At 39.0% G+C, this 15,836-nt stretch overlaps 1 protein-coding gene across 4 annotated transcripts in view; it reads right to left on the reverse strand.

Moving 5' to 3' along the window:
* Window positions 1-15,836, reverse strand: part of LOC127454901 (serine/threonine-protein kinase D3-like) — a 201,390-nt gene that overhangs the window by 34,297 nt on the left and 151,257 nt on the right. For 2 of the 4 annotated variants that reach the window (XM_051722420.1, XM_051722417.1), the window contains exons 5-10: window positions 10,521-10,675; window positions 8,671-8,863; window positions 8,487-8,558; window positions 7,403-7,586; window positions 7,089-7,212; window positions 3,249-3,326 (exon numbers count right to left, since the gene is read on the reverse strand). In XM_051722420.1, the coding sequence (XP_051578380.1) occupies window positions 3,249-3,326; window positions 7,089-7,212; window positions 7,403-7,586; window positions 8,487-8,558; window positions 8,671-8,863; window positions 10,521-10,675 (806 nt within the window). The remainder of the gene's footprint in view (window positions 1-3,248; window positions 3,327-7,088; window positions 7,213-7,402; window positions 7,587-8,486; window positions 8,559-8,670; window positions 8,864-10,520; window positions 10,676-15,836) is intronic. The other 2 variants (XM_051722418.1, XM_051722419.1) reach the window with 2 other exon arrangements.

The raw sequence follows: 15,836 nt of genomic DNA on the forward strand, positions 1-15,836 counted from the left end.
TGCGTGAGAATCCCAGGAGATCAGCAGTTACAGAAATACTCAAATTATGTATATATACAGTTGAAGTCAGAAGTTTACATACACTTAGGTTGAAGTAATTAAAACTAATTTTTTAACCACTCCACAGATTTCATATTAGCAAACTATAGTTTTGGCAAGTCGTTTAGGACATCTACTTTGAGAATAACACAAGTAGTTTTTCCAACAATTGTTTACAGACAGATTGTTTCACTTTTAATTGACTATACCACAATTCCAGTGGGTCAGAAGTTTACATACACTAAGTTAACTCTGCCTTTAAGCAGCTTGGAAAATTCCAGAAAATGATATCAAGCCTTTAGGCAGTTAGCCAATAAGCTTCTGATGGGCTAACTGGCTAATTGGAGTCAGTTGGAGGTGTACCTGTGGATGTATTTTAAGGCCTACCTTCAAACTCAGTGCCTCTTTGCTTAACGTCTTTGGAAAATCAAAAGAAATCAGCCAAGACCTCAGAAAAAAAAAACTCAAGTCTGGTTCATCCTTGGGAGCAATTTCCAAATGCCTGAAGGTACCACGTTCATCTGTACAAACAATAGTATGCAAGTATAAACACGATGGGACATTCTGTCTCCTAGAGATGAACGTAGTTTGGTGCGAAAAGTGCAAATCAATCCCAGAACAACAGCAAAGGACCTTGTGAAGATGCTGGAGGAAACAGGTAGACAAGTATCTATATCCACAGTAAAATAAGTCCTATATTGGTATAACATGAAAGGATGCTCAGCAATGAAGAAGCCACTGCTCCAAAACTGCCATAAAAAAGCCAGACTACAGTTTGTAAGTGCACATGGGGACAAAGATCTTACTTTTTGGAGAAGTGTCCTCTGGTCTGATGAAACAAAAATTGAACTGTTTGGCCATAATGACATATGTTTGGAGTGTAGGGCTTTACTGGTTGTTTAGATCAGGGTTACTATCAGAAATAATTAATAATTATTTCTGTAGTTATTAATCAATATTTAAATTAATTGGATCTAACTCATTAAAACCTCATATAGGACTCCAGTAAATGTAGTGTGCTACGTTTAGGAGCAAGTTTGGTTATTAGCAATAATTAATAATTATCAAAGATAATTATTAATTATTAAAATCAATAGAACATTGATGAGAATCAATGTTAGCTTTTTTTTTTAATCCTTTAAAATCAACACTTATCAATTGTTAACATCGATGAAACATTAAAATTAACACTAGCTTATTGATCATTCTAATTCAATCAAAGATAATTATCAATTATCAAAAATCTATAGAATATTAATAAGGATTAACATTGACGGGGCACCACCCTGAAATCAGGGACTAATAACCGAATATTAAAACAGTCTCAATATTAGATTGTTTTCTTAGGAAAATCGACATCCGAAGAATATCGATTTTCGGGGAAAAAAACAATGAATGAAGGTTTGAATCCGAGCACTGACATCCCGTCAGCATGACACAGGCGTATGCAAAACAAACCAAAACACTTCTCTTTGTAATATAAACGAAGTTTATTTATGCAGTAATATAAATTAATAATTAATACAATGCAGTCAATAAACTTCCGACTTACAACTACAAACTAAACAGTGATATGATTAGATATGGAAATAAAATAATCCTATAACACATAAGGTGTGTGTGTGTCAGTGTGGTTAGTGAGAGAGAGAGAGAGAGAGAGAGAGATTATTCAGTGACAGCCCGAAAGCTGATTTCGCGATAGCTGGAGATAAAGCAGCCGCGTTCATCACTCAGAGACGCGGTTTTACGAGCGGGGCTCATAAAAGTCCCTTGTTATTTGACTCTTTAATAGATGAACTCAGTTGCTGTCTCACCCGCGATGGCGAAAATGCACAACAGTCCAATCTGGTTGGACCACAATACAGCAAAACAAATTCGTGATAATTAATACCCTGAGTATTAATAATGAGCGGACATGGCGATCCGTAAACTGTACAAGCAAAAACCTTGAAACACAAGAATAACACGCTATAATATTCTATCTCTGCCCAGACGTAAACCTCTTACTTGAATCGCATGAGGACACAGGTAGAATGTGTTTTCCTCCGTCCTTTAACTTTGACCCGGTTTCTTGAGGCTCGTGTGATGACGAGAGGTCGTTTCCTCGCGCTGTCGGTGGGCGGTACGGCTGTTGATTGTCGGCGGCCGGTACGGCTGTTGATTCTCGGCGGGCTGGCGGAGAACTCAGAAATGTCGACTTGATTGAAGATGGAAGAGAGATCTTTAATCTCTTCACTTCTGTAGTCCAACGGATGAAGATGTGAATTGCTCGGCGGTCTCCTTCGGATCCGTTAGAGTGTTCGGTTGAACACAGAGTAATCTCAACTCGTCCAGCGAGATGGAGATTGTATGGCTACAGTTTCAAGTCGGACATTACTTCCTTATGCCACGAGGTTGCACCGGAGAGCAGCAAAAAGCTACGTCCGTATTCGGTGAACGAAGTCGCCGGAAGCCACTTTGGAAGCATTTCAGAATTATTTGAAGTCCTGATGATGTCATGTTTGAGGGACGTTCTGTTGTGTGCCTCATCCAATAGAAGTTGAGTGCTCGATCCTTTAGTGGGCAAGGCTTCATGGATTTGTAGTCTGTTTTGGACTCCCTTTGTTTGATTTTGGCGCGATTTTTATCAGTACAACATCTGACTTAGAAGGAGGGGGCTTGAGGAATGTTTTTTATGACTGTTAGGCCTGCCTTTGTCTTCTATCTGAATACATGAGGCCCAACAGGAGGAAAAAGGGTGAGGCCTGCAAGCCAAAGAACACCATCCCAACCGTGAAGCATGGGGTGGCAGCATCATGTTGTGGGGGTGCTTTGCTGTAGGAGGGACTGGTGCACTTCACAAAATAGATGGCATCACGAGGAAGGAAATTTATGTGGATATATTGAAGCAACATCTCAGACATCAGCCAGGAAGTTAAAGCTTGGTCACAAATGGGTCTTCCAAATGGACAATGACCCCAAGCATACCTCCAAAGTTGTGGCAAAATGGCTTAAGGATAACAAAGTCAAGGTAATGGAGTGGCCATCACAAAGCCCTGACCTCAATCCGATAGAAAATTTGCAGGCAGAACTGAAAAAGTGTGTGCGAGCAATGAAGCCTACAAACCTGACTCAGTTACACCAGTCCTGTTATATGTTAACAGGATGCAATAAGAAATGTACTGAACTTGAAGACAAATTAAAGTATTAAACAAATGAGTTTGTCTTACTTTGTAATATTTGGCCCCCAAGTCATTCTGAAACAGAGTTAGACTCTTGCTGTCCAGTCTCCAGTAGTGTCTCTTTCTCTGAGGACAAAACAAACAATTGATTCATTGCAAAACCCAAGGCAGACCCTGGTTGTAAGTAAAGATAAATTGATGTGAATTTGTCATTGTATAAGATGTTGGTATAAGGATGTTAATTCACAGTCCACTCAATACTCCATAACTACATGTTCTGCTTTGGCTTTCCCATTAACATTAATGTTTGGAAAGCTACTGTTAAACTATAGCTTGTCAGGCTTCCAGCAGCTCATAACTAAAGCTGAAGTTTGTAACTTTTTCAGTGTTAAAATACTTTCTCCTATCCAAGCTTAAAATGCAGAGACAACAGTAAGTAAGCCATTCGTAGGTTAATTTTCTCAAAACTGTAAACACTCTGTTGCGCTATAACAATTCCTGTTTGTTTAAGCAACCAGCCGAGGGGTGCTCTACGTAACTACGTAACTTACTGTTTAACCACCATAGTACGATGCATCGTTAGAGAAATTATCTAGCTAGTGACGACTGTTTCCCGAAACCATAGTAACATCCATCGTTCGAACCACGTTGGTTCAACAATATAGAGCTGTCGTTAATGACATTTACGCAGGGGGTGGACTAATAACTTCTACGGATATCAAATTATAATAGCTCATTTACACGTATTCCACAAAGCAGTTTAATGCGCGAAAGCTGCTGAAGACATAAAAGCTTCGTGCACTATGTAAATGTGACAAATACATTTTGCTGTCAAAGTAAAGTTTCCCTTTACATCAGACTTCAGTGTTCCCCGATGCACTTGAGCACATACAAACATGCGCACTCTTCAAAAACATATAAGAACTTCACTTATGCATTAACATGTTCTCCAACAGAAGCCATGTATGTTAAAGCACTTTTTCTTTACAGCATTTAATCCTTTAAATGGCTGCATTCGCATCTACGTGACGTTTCAGAACGCCGCTTTCTGCAAAGCCCCGGAATAAGCAAAAAAAAATTCCCTTTCGATTTTGGTCACTTACATTCATACATTCATAAGACTCCTATTCTCCGATTTCTGAACTCCTTTTGGATCACGGCAATTCGGGTGCAACTGAATTGAGCCAATGGCGTTCACGCCCGCTCAGCCAATGACATTGAGTGTGTGGCGCTCAGCTCTCTATATAAGCGGGCGGCATAACGCCATCAGTCAGAATTTATCTCCTTCACTCCTGGATTTCACTGTTGAATCGCACTTACCTGCAGTAGACGGCGCTTCCCTTCCTGAAGATGACCGCTCCCCTGCCATGCTCCGGTGATCTAAAGTTAATAATTTCCACACTTGCGCTGACTGGACCATCTTTTTCAAGATGCCATCGCGTAAGTGCAGACGTGGGAAACCTGTTCCCATGTCTGACGGCCACAAGAGCTGTGTGTTCTGTCTGGACCGCGCCCATGCAGAAGCAGTGCTGGTCGAGGCCGAATGCCCACACTGTGAGGCAATGTGCCTCAAAACACTCCACGCTTGGAATAGCACTGTTTAAGCGCAATGACCTGACCGCTCTCGCTCCGTTGCCTCCCCCGTCCCTCGAGGACCTGGGGAACGATGATGCCCAAGGCGAGGATATGGAGCAAATGGATTGTGAGGCTGTACCGCTGGCTCAGGTCCCGCATACACCCACACCCCCACACTCTTCTTCCCCCATCCTGTTCACAAAAAGTCTTCGCCCGCCCAACGACACTTCTGCCTTCATGCAGTTTGGCAGCGGTGAACAAGGAGAAGAAGAGGAGAATGACGATGCCGTATCTCTCATGGCTTCAGACACTGTCGCCTCGTTCACGTCAATGGAGGACACTGCTTCTCCCCCCACAAGAGGCGGAGACCATTCTTCGACGGTGGATGCGGAGCTTGTCTGCATTCTCACTAAGGCTATAGACGAGCTGGAGCTCGAATGGTCACCTCTGCTAGAGCCAACTCGTTCTCGGCTGGACGAGTGGTTTTTGCCGGGCCGCCAAACTAAGACCGCCCCACATAGACCTGGCCCATTTTTCCCCGAGGTCCACGCTGAACTCTCCAAATTGTGGAGTTCACCATACTCGGTGAGGCTGCACCTCTCCAATACAGCAGCCTTTACATCTGTTGACCGCGGAGACCAAATGGGATATGGCTCGCTTCCCCCATTGAACAGGTGGCAGCAGCCCACTTATGTCCCTCGACTCAAACTGGCCTGAGATCCCACCCACTGCTCCCGTCTAAGCCTTGCCGGCTTACTTCAACACTAGTGGGACATGCCTATAATACAGCTGGGCAAGCTGGTGCTGCCTTGCACACGATGGCAGACGTCTCCGGTTACATTTGTAACCTCGGTTCCCTGAGATGTAGGGAATGAGACATTGTGTAGGTAGCCGTGTTACTGGACATCACTATTGGGCGGCTCAGCCACCACTTTTAGTCGATAAATTCTGACTGATGGCGTTATGCCACCCGCTTATATAGAGAGCTGAGCGCTGCGCACTCAATGTCATTGGCTGAGCGGGCGCGAACGCCATTGGCTCAATTTAGTTGCATCTGAATTGCCGTGATCCAATAGGAGTTCAGAAATCTGAGAAAAGGAGTTTTTCCCATAAGCGTCAGCGACGCGATGTCTCGTTCCCTACATCTCAGGGAACCGAGGTTACATATGTAACCGGAGGTGTTTTGTGCATATAAACATGTTCAAAGTGTTGGCAGAATGAAAGATATATATGGAATAAAAGACATAGAAGCCTCAGCAAAGTGAAATAATGTCCACACGGCAAACTAACGAGAAACTATGCTTCTAACCACAGGTAAAGAGCTGTAGATCGGGAAACACCAAATCGTTGAATTATGCGGTAACGATGGAACTTCCGACCATAGTTGGCTGACAATGCTTTTGGGACTCAAAAATATTGATTAAACCAATGGCATGATTTTGGGGTAGGACTATCTGTTTGTTCGATTAACAGCAGATGGGGGGTGTATTCGGAAAGCTGTTTGAAAATAATGTTTATTTTTGCAATTCCATTGGGTGCTGCAGAAATGGCTCACTTCGGCTTTAATTAAACTACAGTCAACCCACCCTTTAGTTAGCTACACTACAAGTACCTAACCAAATTCTGTAATCATTTACAAACTTGTGCACTAAATTCTTAAGTCCATTGAAGCTGCAGGTCATATGGCCCAATTTTATTGTTCTTTTTTGGAGTACGTTTTTGTGATTTTTGGAGCATAACAGCCCCAGTCCCCAATCACTTTTATTGTATGTAAAAGTGCAGCTTGGACAAAATATCTTCTTTTGCATAACACAAAAAAGAATCAGATTTGGAATGACATGAGGATGAATAAAAGGTGACAGAATTTTCCTTTTTGAGTATACTATTTATTAGCTTAATTACATAACTATTGAATTACATAATTTTACAAATCAGAGCAGTATTTATCTGGTATAAAAACAATGAATATCACATTTAGGGTGACAACATCAAACTTAACATACATTTACACCATTTACAAACTAACACATACATTTACACTAAATAAAACTGATCAAACTAAAAAGCACTCTAATTTATATAACAACATTGCAAACATAGTAATAAACAAAAAAATGTTTTGTAGTATTCACTACAAAAAAGACTTAAAATGTTGCTCAGGGACCTTAATGAGTGATAACTCAAATGAGTCAGTGAACACTTTTAGTCACTCCCCAACACTGCATAACATTTATGCTGTCAGCGGATGCTTTCTTACCAAAGTGTACAAACCACATTATCTGCTTCGAGTGTAATTATGGAATAAAATCTTACAAGATTGTCTCGACTGGTGTAGTGCACCATCCATCCCTCTTTGACCATGGTGGAGCTTCTCCGCTTGGTATGTTTGATGGATTGGACCACACGCATCAGTGGAATATTGTTGCTGGTGGATGGGCTTAAAAGAGTCAAAAGAAGCCAAAAATTTGAGTGAACAGTAGTGTTGATGTGGATCAGTGGTTAAGCATTATCAGCATTTTGTATAAGAAAGAAAAACTTCCATTTGGATATCTTGGAAAGTTGTTTTTCTGTGTGCAGACAACCTTTAAGCTTACATTCCTTTATTATTTTAAGCATGTTTTGAGTACCTGATGATTTTGACAGGTTCTTCATCTTTCTCACGGTCCATGAAGGGTGAGTCCATAAAGAAGATCTTGTCTTCTGGCATGGTGGGTTCCTCAGAGTCTTCCAGCCCTTGACTGCTGTCATTGTTTACATCACTGCTGTCAACTTCCATCGTGGTGTCAGAGTCTGGACCTGGACTGGCTGGCTCTGAAACAGCATAATTCGTGTTTGAACATGTACTGTATGTGGTCACGTTTATTTTTGCACAGTAGGAATATCAAAAGTAAGGTACTTTGGTACAAAGTCGATATTAAAATAATAATAATAATAATAATAATAATAATAATAATAAAACGGCTTTCTACAGTTTCGGTAGCAACGTGGACAAGCGACAACTTTCAAATTTGCACGCATACTCTGAAACGTACTTGCATGCAAATGCACTTCTTGGTCAAAATTCCCATCTTGGTGAAGCATTAATGTCAACATAGTGACTGTTACAGGCTTGACAAAAGCACGTCTGGCACCAACAATCATCCATGCGATTATCTAATCAGCCAATCGTATGGCAGCAGTGCATAAAATCATGCAGATACGGGTCAGGTACTTCAGTTAATGTTCACATCAACCATCAGGATGGGGAAAAAAATTATCTCAGTGATTTGGACCGTGGCATGATTGTTGGTGTCAGATGGACTGTTTTGAGTATTTCTGTAACTGCTGATCTCCTGGGATTTTCACACACAACAGTCTCTAGAATTTACGCCGAATGGTGCCAAAAACAAAAAACATCCAGTGAGTGGCAGTTCTGTGGACAGAATTGCTTTGCTGATGAGAGAGGTCAACAGAGAATGCACAGACTTGTTCGAAATGACAATGTCTACTGTAACTCAGATAACCGCTCTGTACAATTGTGGTGAGAAGCATATCATCTCAGAATGCTATTCTGAGATGCTGGTTGCCGCTGTTTTGGTGGCACGAGGGGGACCTACACAATATTAGGCAGGTGGTGAACTCGTGAACTAAGAAACGTGACATTTCACTGGTATTGGTATTAACGACCTGTTAATTTTTTTATTTGGATGTGACCGAAAACCATGACCGTACCTCCATTGAAAACTCCAAGACAGTCTTTTGGTACCTTTGAAGCACATCGCTTGTGGCAATTGAATTTACAATCTAAGGTGAAAAAAAAAACTCATAATCATTAGTTATTTTTCCTACATTACTCTTACTACGTTACTATCATAAGTATTTTCCTTAATGAGTGAAAGCAGAAAGTGATACAAACCCTTGCACTGCATACCCTGGCGGAAGAGCCCTTTGAGCAGCCGTTTGCAGTACTGGCAGATTGTGGGACGCGTGTACGTGTGAATGACAAAGGTGTGCGGCACCTTGACCCGCCCCAGCACCATCTTCTCCATCCAGATGGGCCGACCGCTCCATGACGGTATCCGTTTACCTGGCTCCTGATTGGGGCGCTGCTGCAATAAGTTAGAGGAACATAACACATTTGCATACAGATAAAGCCTATGTTCTGAATAGCATACTAAAATACTACTTGTAATATGTCTACAGTATGTAAAATGTATATAGGGCATATTAGGCAAATTTTCTGTATGCATGGTCTAGCATGTACATTTTCCAAAATGTGCATTTTAAAGCATATAGTTCCATTCCTGGATGCTGATTGCTTAATACAGTGCTCCAGCCATGTTAAAATTCACTGTATAGTAACAGCTATGACATCAAACACCTGTTCACCTAGCTACTGTGTGTATCACTGCAAAGAACCCATAAAGGCCAAGTAAACTAGGTAGGTTTACAATTCAGGGACTAATAACCGTTTAATGCACTCAACTTTTTTACAAATTTTTGATTCATTATTTCATTTGATATGAGTTTTTAAAGTATTTCACAAAATTGGATTAAAAAGCAATCTAACTGCTTTTATTTCTGAGATTATAACTGGAACCCAATCTAAATCAAACATGCAATGAAATGAAGTCATGTGACAACATTATAGCATATTACAATTCATCTTTGCATACTGTTTTACATACTATTTAAAAAAAAAATAGACAGTTGTGCAGTGTACACTGTGGAGTACGCAGTACACCATTCCATTTTGAACATAGCAAAAGCCTTTTTCTGCAGTCTTATTTCGCTATGCATGTAGCACTGAAGAAATTATCTTATAACTGATTTGTTTTAAATATTGAATCACCCAAAACACCCATAGATATTTTGATCAGTGTTCACAGCATTTTAAAATAACAGCAAAGATTCAAAACTGTCCGCACAGCTAAAACAGAACCTGTTCACCCATGGAAGAATTCACCGAGAGATTGGCCAAAACAGCACAGCAAAGGCTTGATTTGATTTTACCTTCATTCTCTTTTTTTTTTTTTTTTTTTTAACTACCTTTAGTTGGGGTCACAAAAAAGAAAAACAAAATTCATTACTGGGCTTAAAGTCTCATTAGACCTGAAATACTGCCAGCTGAGTTTTACCAGTTTCTGACATATTTTACAGTGTACTCATGTTGAACATGATTTCTTTAACATATGCTATTTACAACCTAGTTCCAATTTTCAAGGGAAATAATTTAATGTATATTTAGTGAAAATCTTCAATTTTATAGCATACAGCTTTATTAAGTGATTGATGCAATTTCTAATCTATCAGTCTTTGTTTCAACTTCCTGTTAGGTACTCATAAATACAGAATACAAACCTGCACCATCCCTTAAAAAAGTACAATGGCAATACCATGGAACTGTGATGGTCACAAATGGTAATATAATGGTACTTTGATCTATACCATGATATTCAATGATTACTATATTCAAGTAGCATAGTATTTATGTTATTGGTACTCCAAGAGACTCTAAAGAACACAGTGGCACGGTGTCCAAAAAACATGGGGGTAACATGGTACCATTTCTAAAAACCATTTACCACGGTCAATATTTTTAGTGACATAAAATCTATGTAGCTTTATGCAGCTGGATTCAGTGTCAAAAAATTTTTATCAACCAATTTATAAAAAAAAATAAATAAAATTTTCATCTAATTTATTTAATTAAAAAGTATACAGAAACAATTCCTGACAGCACATGTTGGACTGATGTCCTCTCACCTCTTCCAGGCAAACGGCAGCATCCGCTGGTGTGGGACGAGGGACAGCCAGCAAGGGGCCGGGCAGAGACACATTGGAAAGACGTCTTTTCCGTACACCACTACAGTTGTTAGGTATCTTAAAGGCGCATCGCTTGTGATAGTTCAGTCCACATCCTGAGAATATACAAAGACAGCTTTAGTGATCAGGCTTAAAGTCAGGATCAGAGTTCGGCCAAGCGTTTGAATATAAGAAATGAGTATAGGGTTCTACGATAAGATGAAACACAGACAAGGCTCATTTTTACCCTTAAGGTCCAGCAGAGGGCCCCCATTTCTGTTTAGATTTACAGATCTATGGATGCTGAAGCGTGCATAGATTCTCCAGAGAACTGAGTGGGTATTTTTAGATGTAAAATTCACAAGCTGTTTTTCCAAAGCATGTTTAAAACAGTCTAAAAAGCGTGAAAGTGTTTTAGAACTCTTCTACATATCAGCTACTTGTATTCAACAGTGTGGTTTTTTACAACTGGAGCCCATAATATTTTTGCAGCTTTTGAATGTTTTTGAAAGCACACTGGGTTCCATTCAAACAGCCTGTGATTTCAACTTCAAAGCTGGACTGACACATCACACCGCATGACAGCACGGCACAGCACGCTTTCCGATCAAACTCAGAATACTTTAAACCAGACAGTACTTTAAATACTCTGTGCCAGACTAAATCAGTTTAGACTAAATCAAGTATCTTAACCCAGTCTCTTAGAGAATGTAGAGCAAGGCAGTACGCTTATTTTTAGGTGTAAGCTCATGTGCTAGTGAACTAAAGAATGAACGAGCACCAGTTAAAATGTATTAGCACACTGTGATCAGAAGTATTATTATAATTTTTATTTTTTGTTTATTTTTTATAATTTTAATTATTTACTACCACAATTTACACCTACTACTACAATTATGATACAAAATCATATTTTTATGATTTGATTTAATTATATACTTTTATTGCTATATATATTCATCACACAATACATCATCATGCTGCAACCCCCTCATAATTTCCTTGACTGGGCATTGATCAGATTATGATCAAATAACATTTCAAATCAGTAGTAAAATCTGACAACAATGGTAAAATAAATGATGCTTCTTTAGCTCATGCAAGATCATGCAAAAAAACACTATTGTTGGGCCTCATGTATTCAGATAGAAGACAAAGGCAGGCCTAACAGTCATAAAAACATAACTCAAGCCCCCACCGTCCAAGTCGTAAATTTTACTGATAAAAATCGCGCCAAAATCAAATAAAGGGAGTCCAAAACAGACTACAGATCCATGAAGCCTTGCTCACTAAAGGATCGAGCTCTAAACTCCTATTGGATGAGGCACACAACAGAACGTCCCTCAAACATGACATCATCAGGAGTTCAAATAATTCTGAAATGCTTCCAGAATTCGCTTCCAGCAACTTAGTTCACCGAATACGGACGTAGCTTTTTGCTGCTCTCAGGTGCAACCTCGTGGCACAACAAAGTAATGTCCGACTTGAAACTGTAGCCATACAATCTCCATCTCGCTGGACGAGTTGTGATTACTCTGTGTTCAACCGAACACTCTAACAGATCCGAAGGAGACCGCTGAGCAATTCGCATCTTCATCCGTTGGCCTACAGAAGTGAAGAGATTAAAGATTTCTCTTCCATCTTCAATCAAGTCAACATTTCTGAGTTCTCCGCCAGCCCGCCGAGAATCAACAGCCGTACTGCCCGCCGACAGAGTGAGGAAACGGCCTCCCGTCATCACACGAGCCTCAAGGAACCGGGTCAAAGTTAAAGGACGGAGGAAAACACATTCTATCTGTGTCCTCATGCGATACAAGTAAGAGGTTTACGTCTGGGCAGAGATAGAATATTATAGCGTGTTATTCTTGTGTTTCAAGGTTTTTGCTTGTACAGTTTACGGACCGCCATGTCCGCTCATTATTAATACTCAGGGTATTAATTATCACAAATTTGTTTTGCTGTATTGTGGTCCAACCAAATTGGATTGTTGTGCATTTTCGCCATCGCGGGTGAGACAGAAACTGAGTTCATCCATTAGAGACAAATAACGCAGGACTTTTACGAGCCCCGCTCGTAAAACCGCGTCTCTGAGTGATGAACACTGCTGCTTTCTCTCCAGCTATCGCGAAATCAGCTTTTGGGCTGTCACTTAATAATCTCTCTCTCTCTCTCTCTCTCTCTCTCTCTCTCTCTCTCTCTCACTAACCACACTGACACACACACACACACTGTCACACACACACTTTATGTGTTATAGGATTATTTTTATTTCCATATCTAATCATGTCACTGTTTAGTTTGTAGTTGTAAGTCGGAAGTTTATTGACTGCATTGTATTAATTATTAATTGATATTACTGCATAAATAAACTTTGTTTATATTACAAAGAGAAGTGTTTTGGTTTGTTTTGCATATGCCTGTGTCATGCTGATGGGATGTCAGTGCTCGGATTCAAACCTTCATTCATTGCTTTTTTTTCCCGAAAATCGATATTCTTCGGATGCCGATTTTCCTAAGAAAACAATCCAATATTGAGACTGTTTTAATATTCGGTTATTAGTCCCTGATTTCAGGGTGGTGCCCCGTCAATGTTAATCCTTATTAATATTCTATTGATTTTTGATAATTGATAATTATCTTTGATTGAATTTGAATGATCAATAAGCTAGTGTTAATTTTAATTAATGTTTCATCGATGTTAACAATTAACGATTATCTTTGATAATTGTTTTTTTTAAAGGATTAAGAAAAGCTAACATTGATTCTCATCAATGTTCTATTGATTTTAATAATTAATAATTATCTTTGATAATTATTAATTATTGCTAATAACCAAACTTGCTCCTAAACGTAGCACACTACATTTACTGGAATCCCATATGAGGTTTTAATGAGTTAGATCCAATTAATTATTTAAATATTGATTAATAACTATAGAAATAATTATTAATTATTTCTGATAGTAACACTGATCTAAACAACCGGTAAAGCCCGACATAATTTCCAGGCTGGCCCATCTAATGAGCATACTTATTCTCCAGTTAACAGAGAGCCGATGTCTCTTTCAAAAAAAGTGATTGGCTCTTTTACCTTGGTGGCAAGACTTCCTTTTTCTACACCCGCCATATTGGGTGTTTAAATTTCTCCCACTCATTTTTTAATGTATTTTTTTTCCCATTTTCTCCCAATTTGGAATACCCAATTCCCACTACTTAGTAGGTCCTCATGGTGGCACGATTACTCACCTCAATCCGGGTGGCGGAGGACAAGTCTCAGTTGCCTCCGCTTCTGAGACAGTCAATTCACGCATTTTATCACGTGGCTCATTGTGCATGACACCACGGAGACTCCACATGTGGAGACCACGTGCCCCATTGAGAGCGAGAACCACTAACTCTACCCTCCCTAGCAACCGGGCCAATTTGGTTGCTTAGGAGACCTGGCTGGAGTCACTCAGCACACCCTGGATTTGAACTCGTGACTCCAGGGGTGGTAATCAGTGTGAATATTCGCTGAGCTACCCAGGACCCCGACTCTCCCACTCATTTTAATGCAAGTTGTCTGTCTCAGTTAAACGGTCTCTGGTCAAAAGCACCACTGTTTAAGCTCATTCTCTGGTAATTGAGAAACTATGTCCTCACAAACTTTGAGGGCAAATAGAATAATAAAATTTTTTTTTGTTTGTTTGTTTTTTTGCATCAGTGTCTGCCTATCTCTTTTTTTTTCATGCAGACTGATTCACGACTCTTAAGCACAGCCGGTTAAAATTTGTCATCGCATATAATCATTTTTATTTACAAATGCGAGCAAAACTGTCTGTACAATCCTGCTCCAACCCATACTCAATAAGAATACTTTAAACTAGATTCAGAGTACTTTAAGCTAAGTAGACACAGAGTTCTCTGAACCCCACTCAGTCAAAGTAATTAACACCAGTCTGTGAGCATTTAAAATGAAGCTGAATCATGTTAAATACAGTACTTTAAACCAGTCTCTGAGAAATGAGCAAGACTCAACCGGAGTACCTAGTGGAAGACTCAAGAACACATTGACTGTATTCAGAATACGTTGAGCGGGACTCAAAGTACTTTCATCACACTCAATCAGAGTACTTTCAGCTACACTCAGTCAGAGTACTTTAAACCAGTCTTTGAGTACTGTACTTTGAGTGTGTTGTGAATAGAGCTGGGCATTATGCAAAATATATTTTCATGATATTTTTATTTAAAAAAATGTTGCAATATCCAATAACATCATCAACCCCCTGCCCCCACTGCCGAGCCTGTTATGTAAACGTATGACCTACCTGACACAAGTAATAAGTAATAAAAATAGGATTAAAAAATATTACAATAATAAAAAACAAAACATTACACATATTTTGGCTGTACTTTATCTAATGAGAAGACGTCCTTGAATAGCGGTTTTATTCAACTATTGTCTGCCTGTCGGCCTTCCAGGTTAGACCAAAATGTATTAACTGAAACAGAAAACTTAAACCAAAGATATTTCTAAATTCAAATTACACTTCAAATGAAACGAAAAAGCAATGGAAATAATGAAGTGGTTAAAAATCTTATATAACAACTTCCCCATATCCAAATATTTACCATCTCCAACTTTCTCCACTGGCCCCATTTGCCGTGCTGTAAGTATCCGTCTATGATAACAGGTGGAAAATGACCAATACAAATTGAGATTATAAAGACTATTATAAATGTTAACATAATAATAATAATGATAATAATAATAATAATAATAATAATAATAATAATAATAATAATTGAAATATAAATAAATCGTTACCTCTAGTAAGTTCAATTTCTACCTTCATAAAACGGCTACAACAGTTTGTTTACTTAATTTAGTCTGTGCTTAAACTAACAGAAAACACCAGTTTAATCCCCAATTAATGCTGCCTAATAATTTACACTGTGTTCTTACAGAATTTGTGTTTGTACTGTGTTTCGTTAATACAGTTAATACTGCCAAAATAAAAATGAAATAAAACTAAATTTTAGGTTCAAGATTAACATGTTTTTGTATTATTTTATGATTTATATTACTTTCATGTATGTTATTTCAATTGCTTTCCTAAGCAAATCGTAAGGTTTTTTAATTGGGCCCACGCATGCCATAATTTTATTTAAACAAAAAAACTTTATTTTAATTCCATGCCTGCAAATTACTTATAAATTAAATTTATTTAAATTACTTAAACTTTTCTTCATGGAGTGGATGATGAACACAAGTTGATGTCACAAAGCAATGTGTTTT

Source organism: Myxocyprinus asiaticus, chromosome 17, assembly GCF_019703515.2.
Source record: "Myxocyprinus asiaticus isolate MX2 ecotype Aquarium Trade chromosome 17, UBuf_Myxa_2, whole genome shotgun sequence".
Taxonomy (NCBI): domain Eukaryota; kingdom Metazoa; phylum Chordata; class Actinopteri; order Cypriniformes; family Catostomidae; genus Myxocyprinus; species Myxocyprinus asiaticus.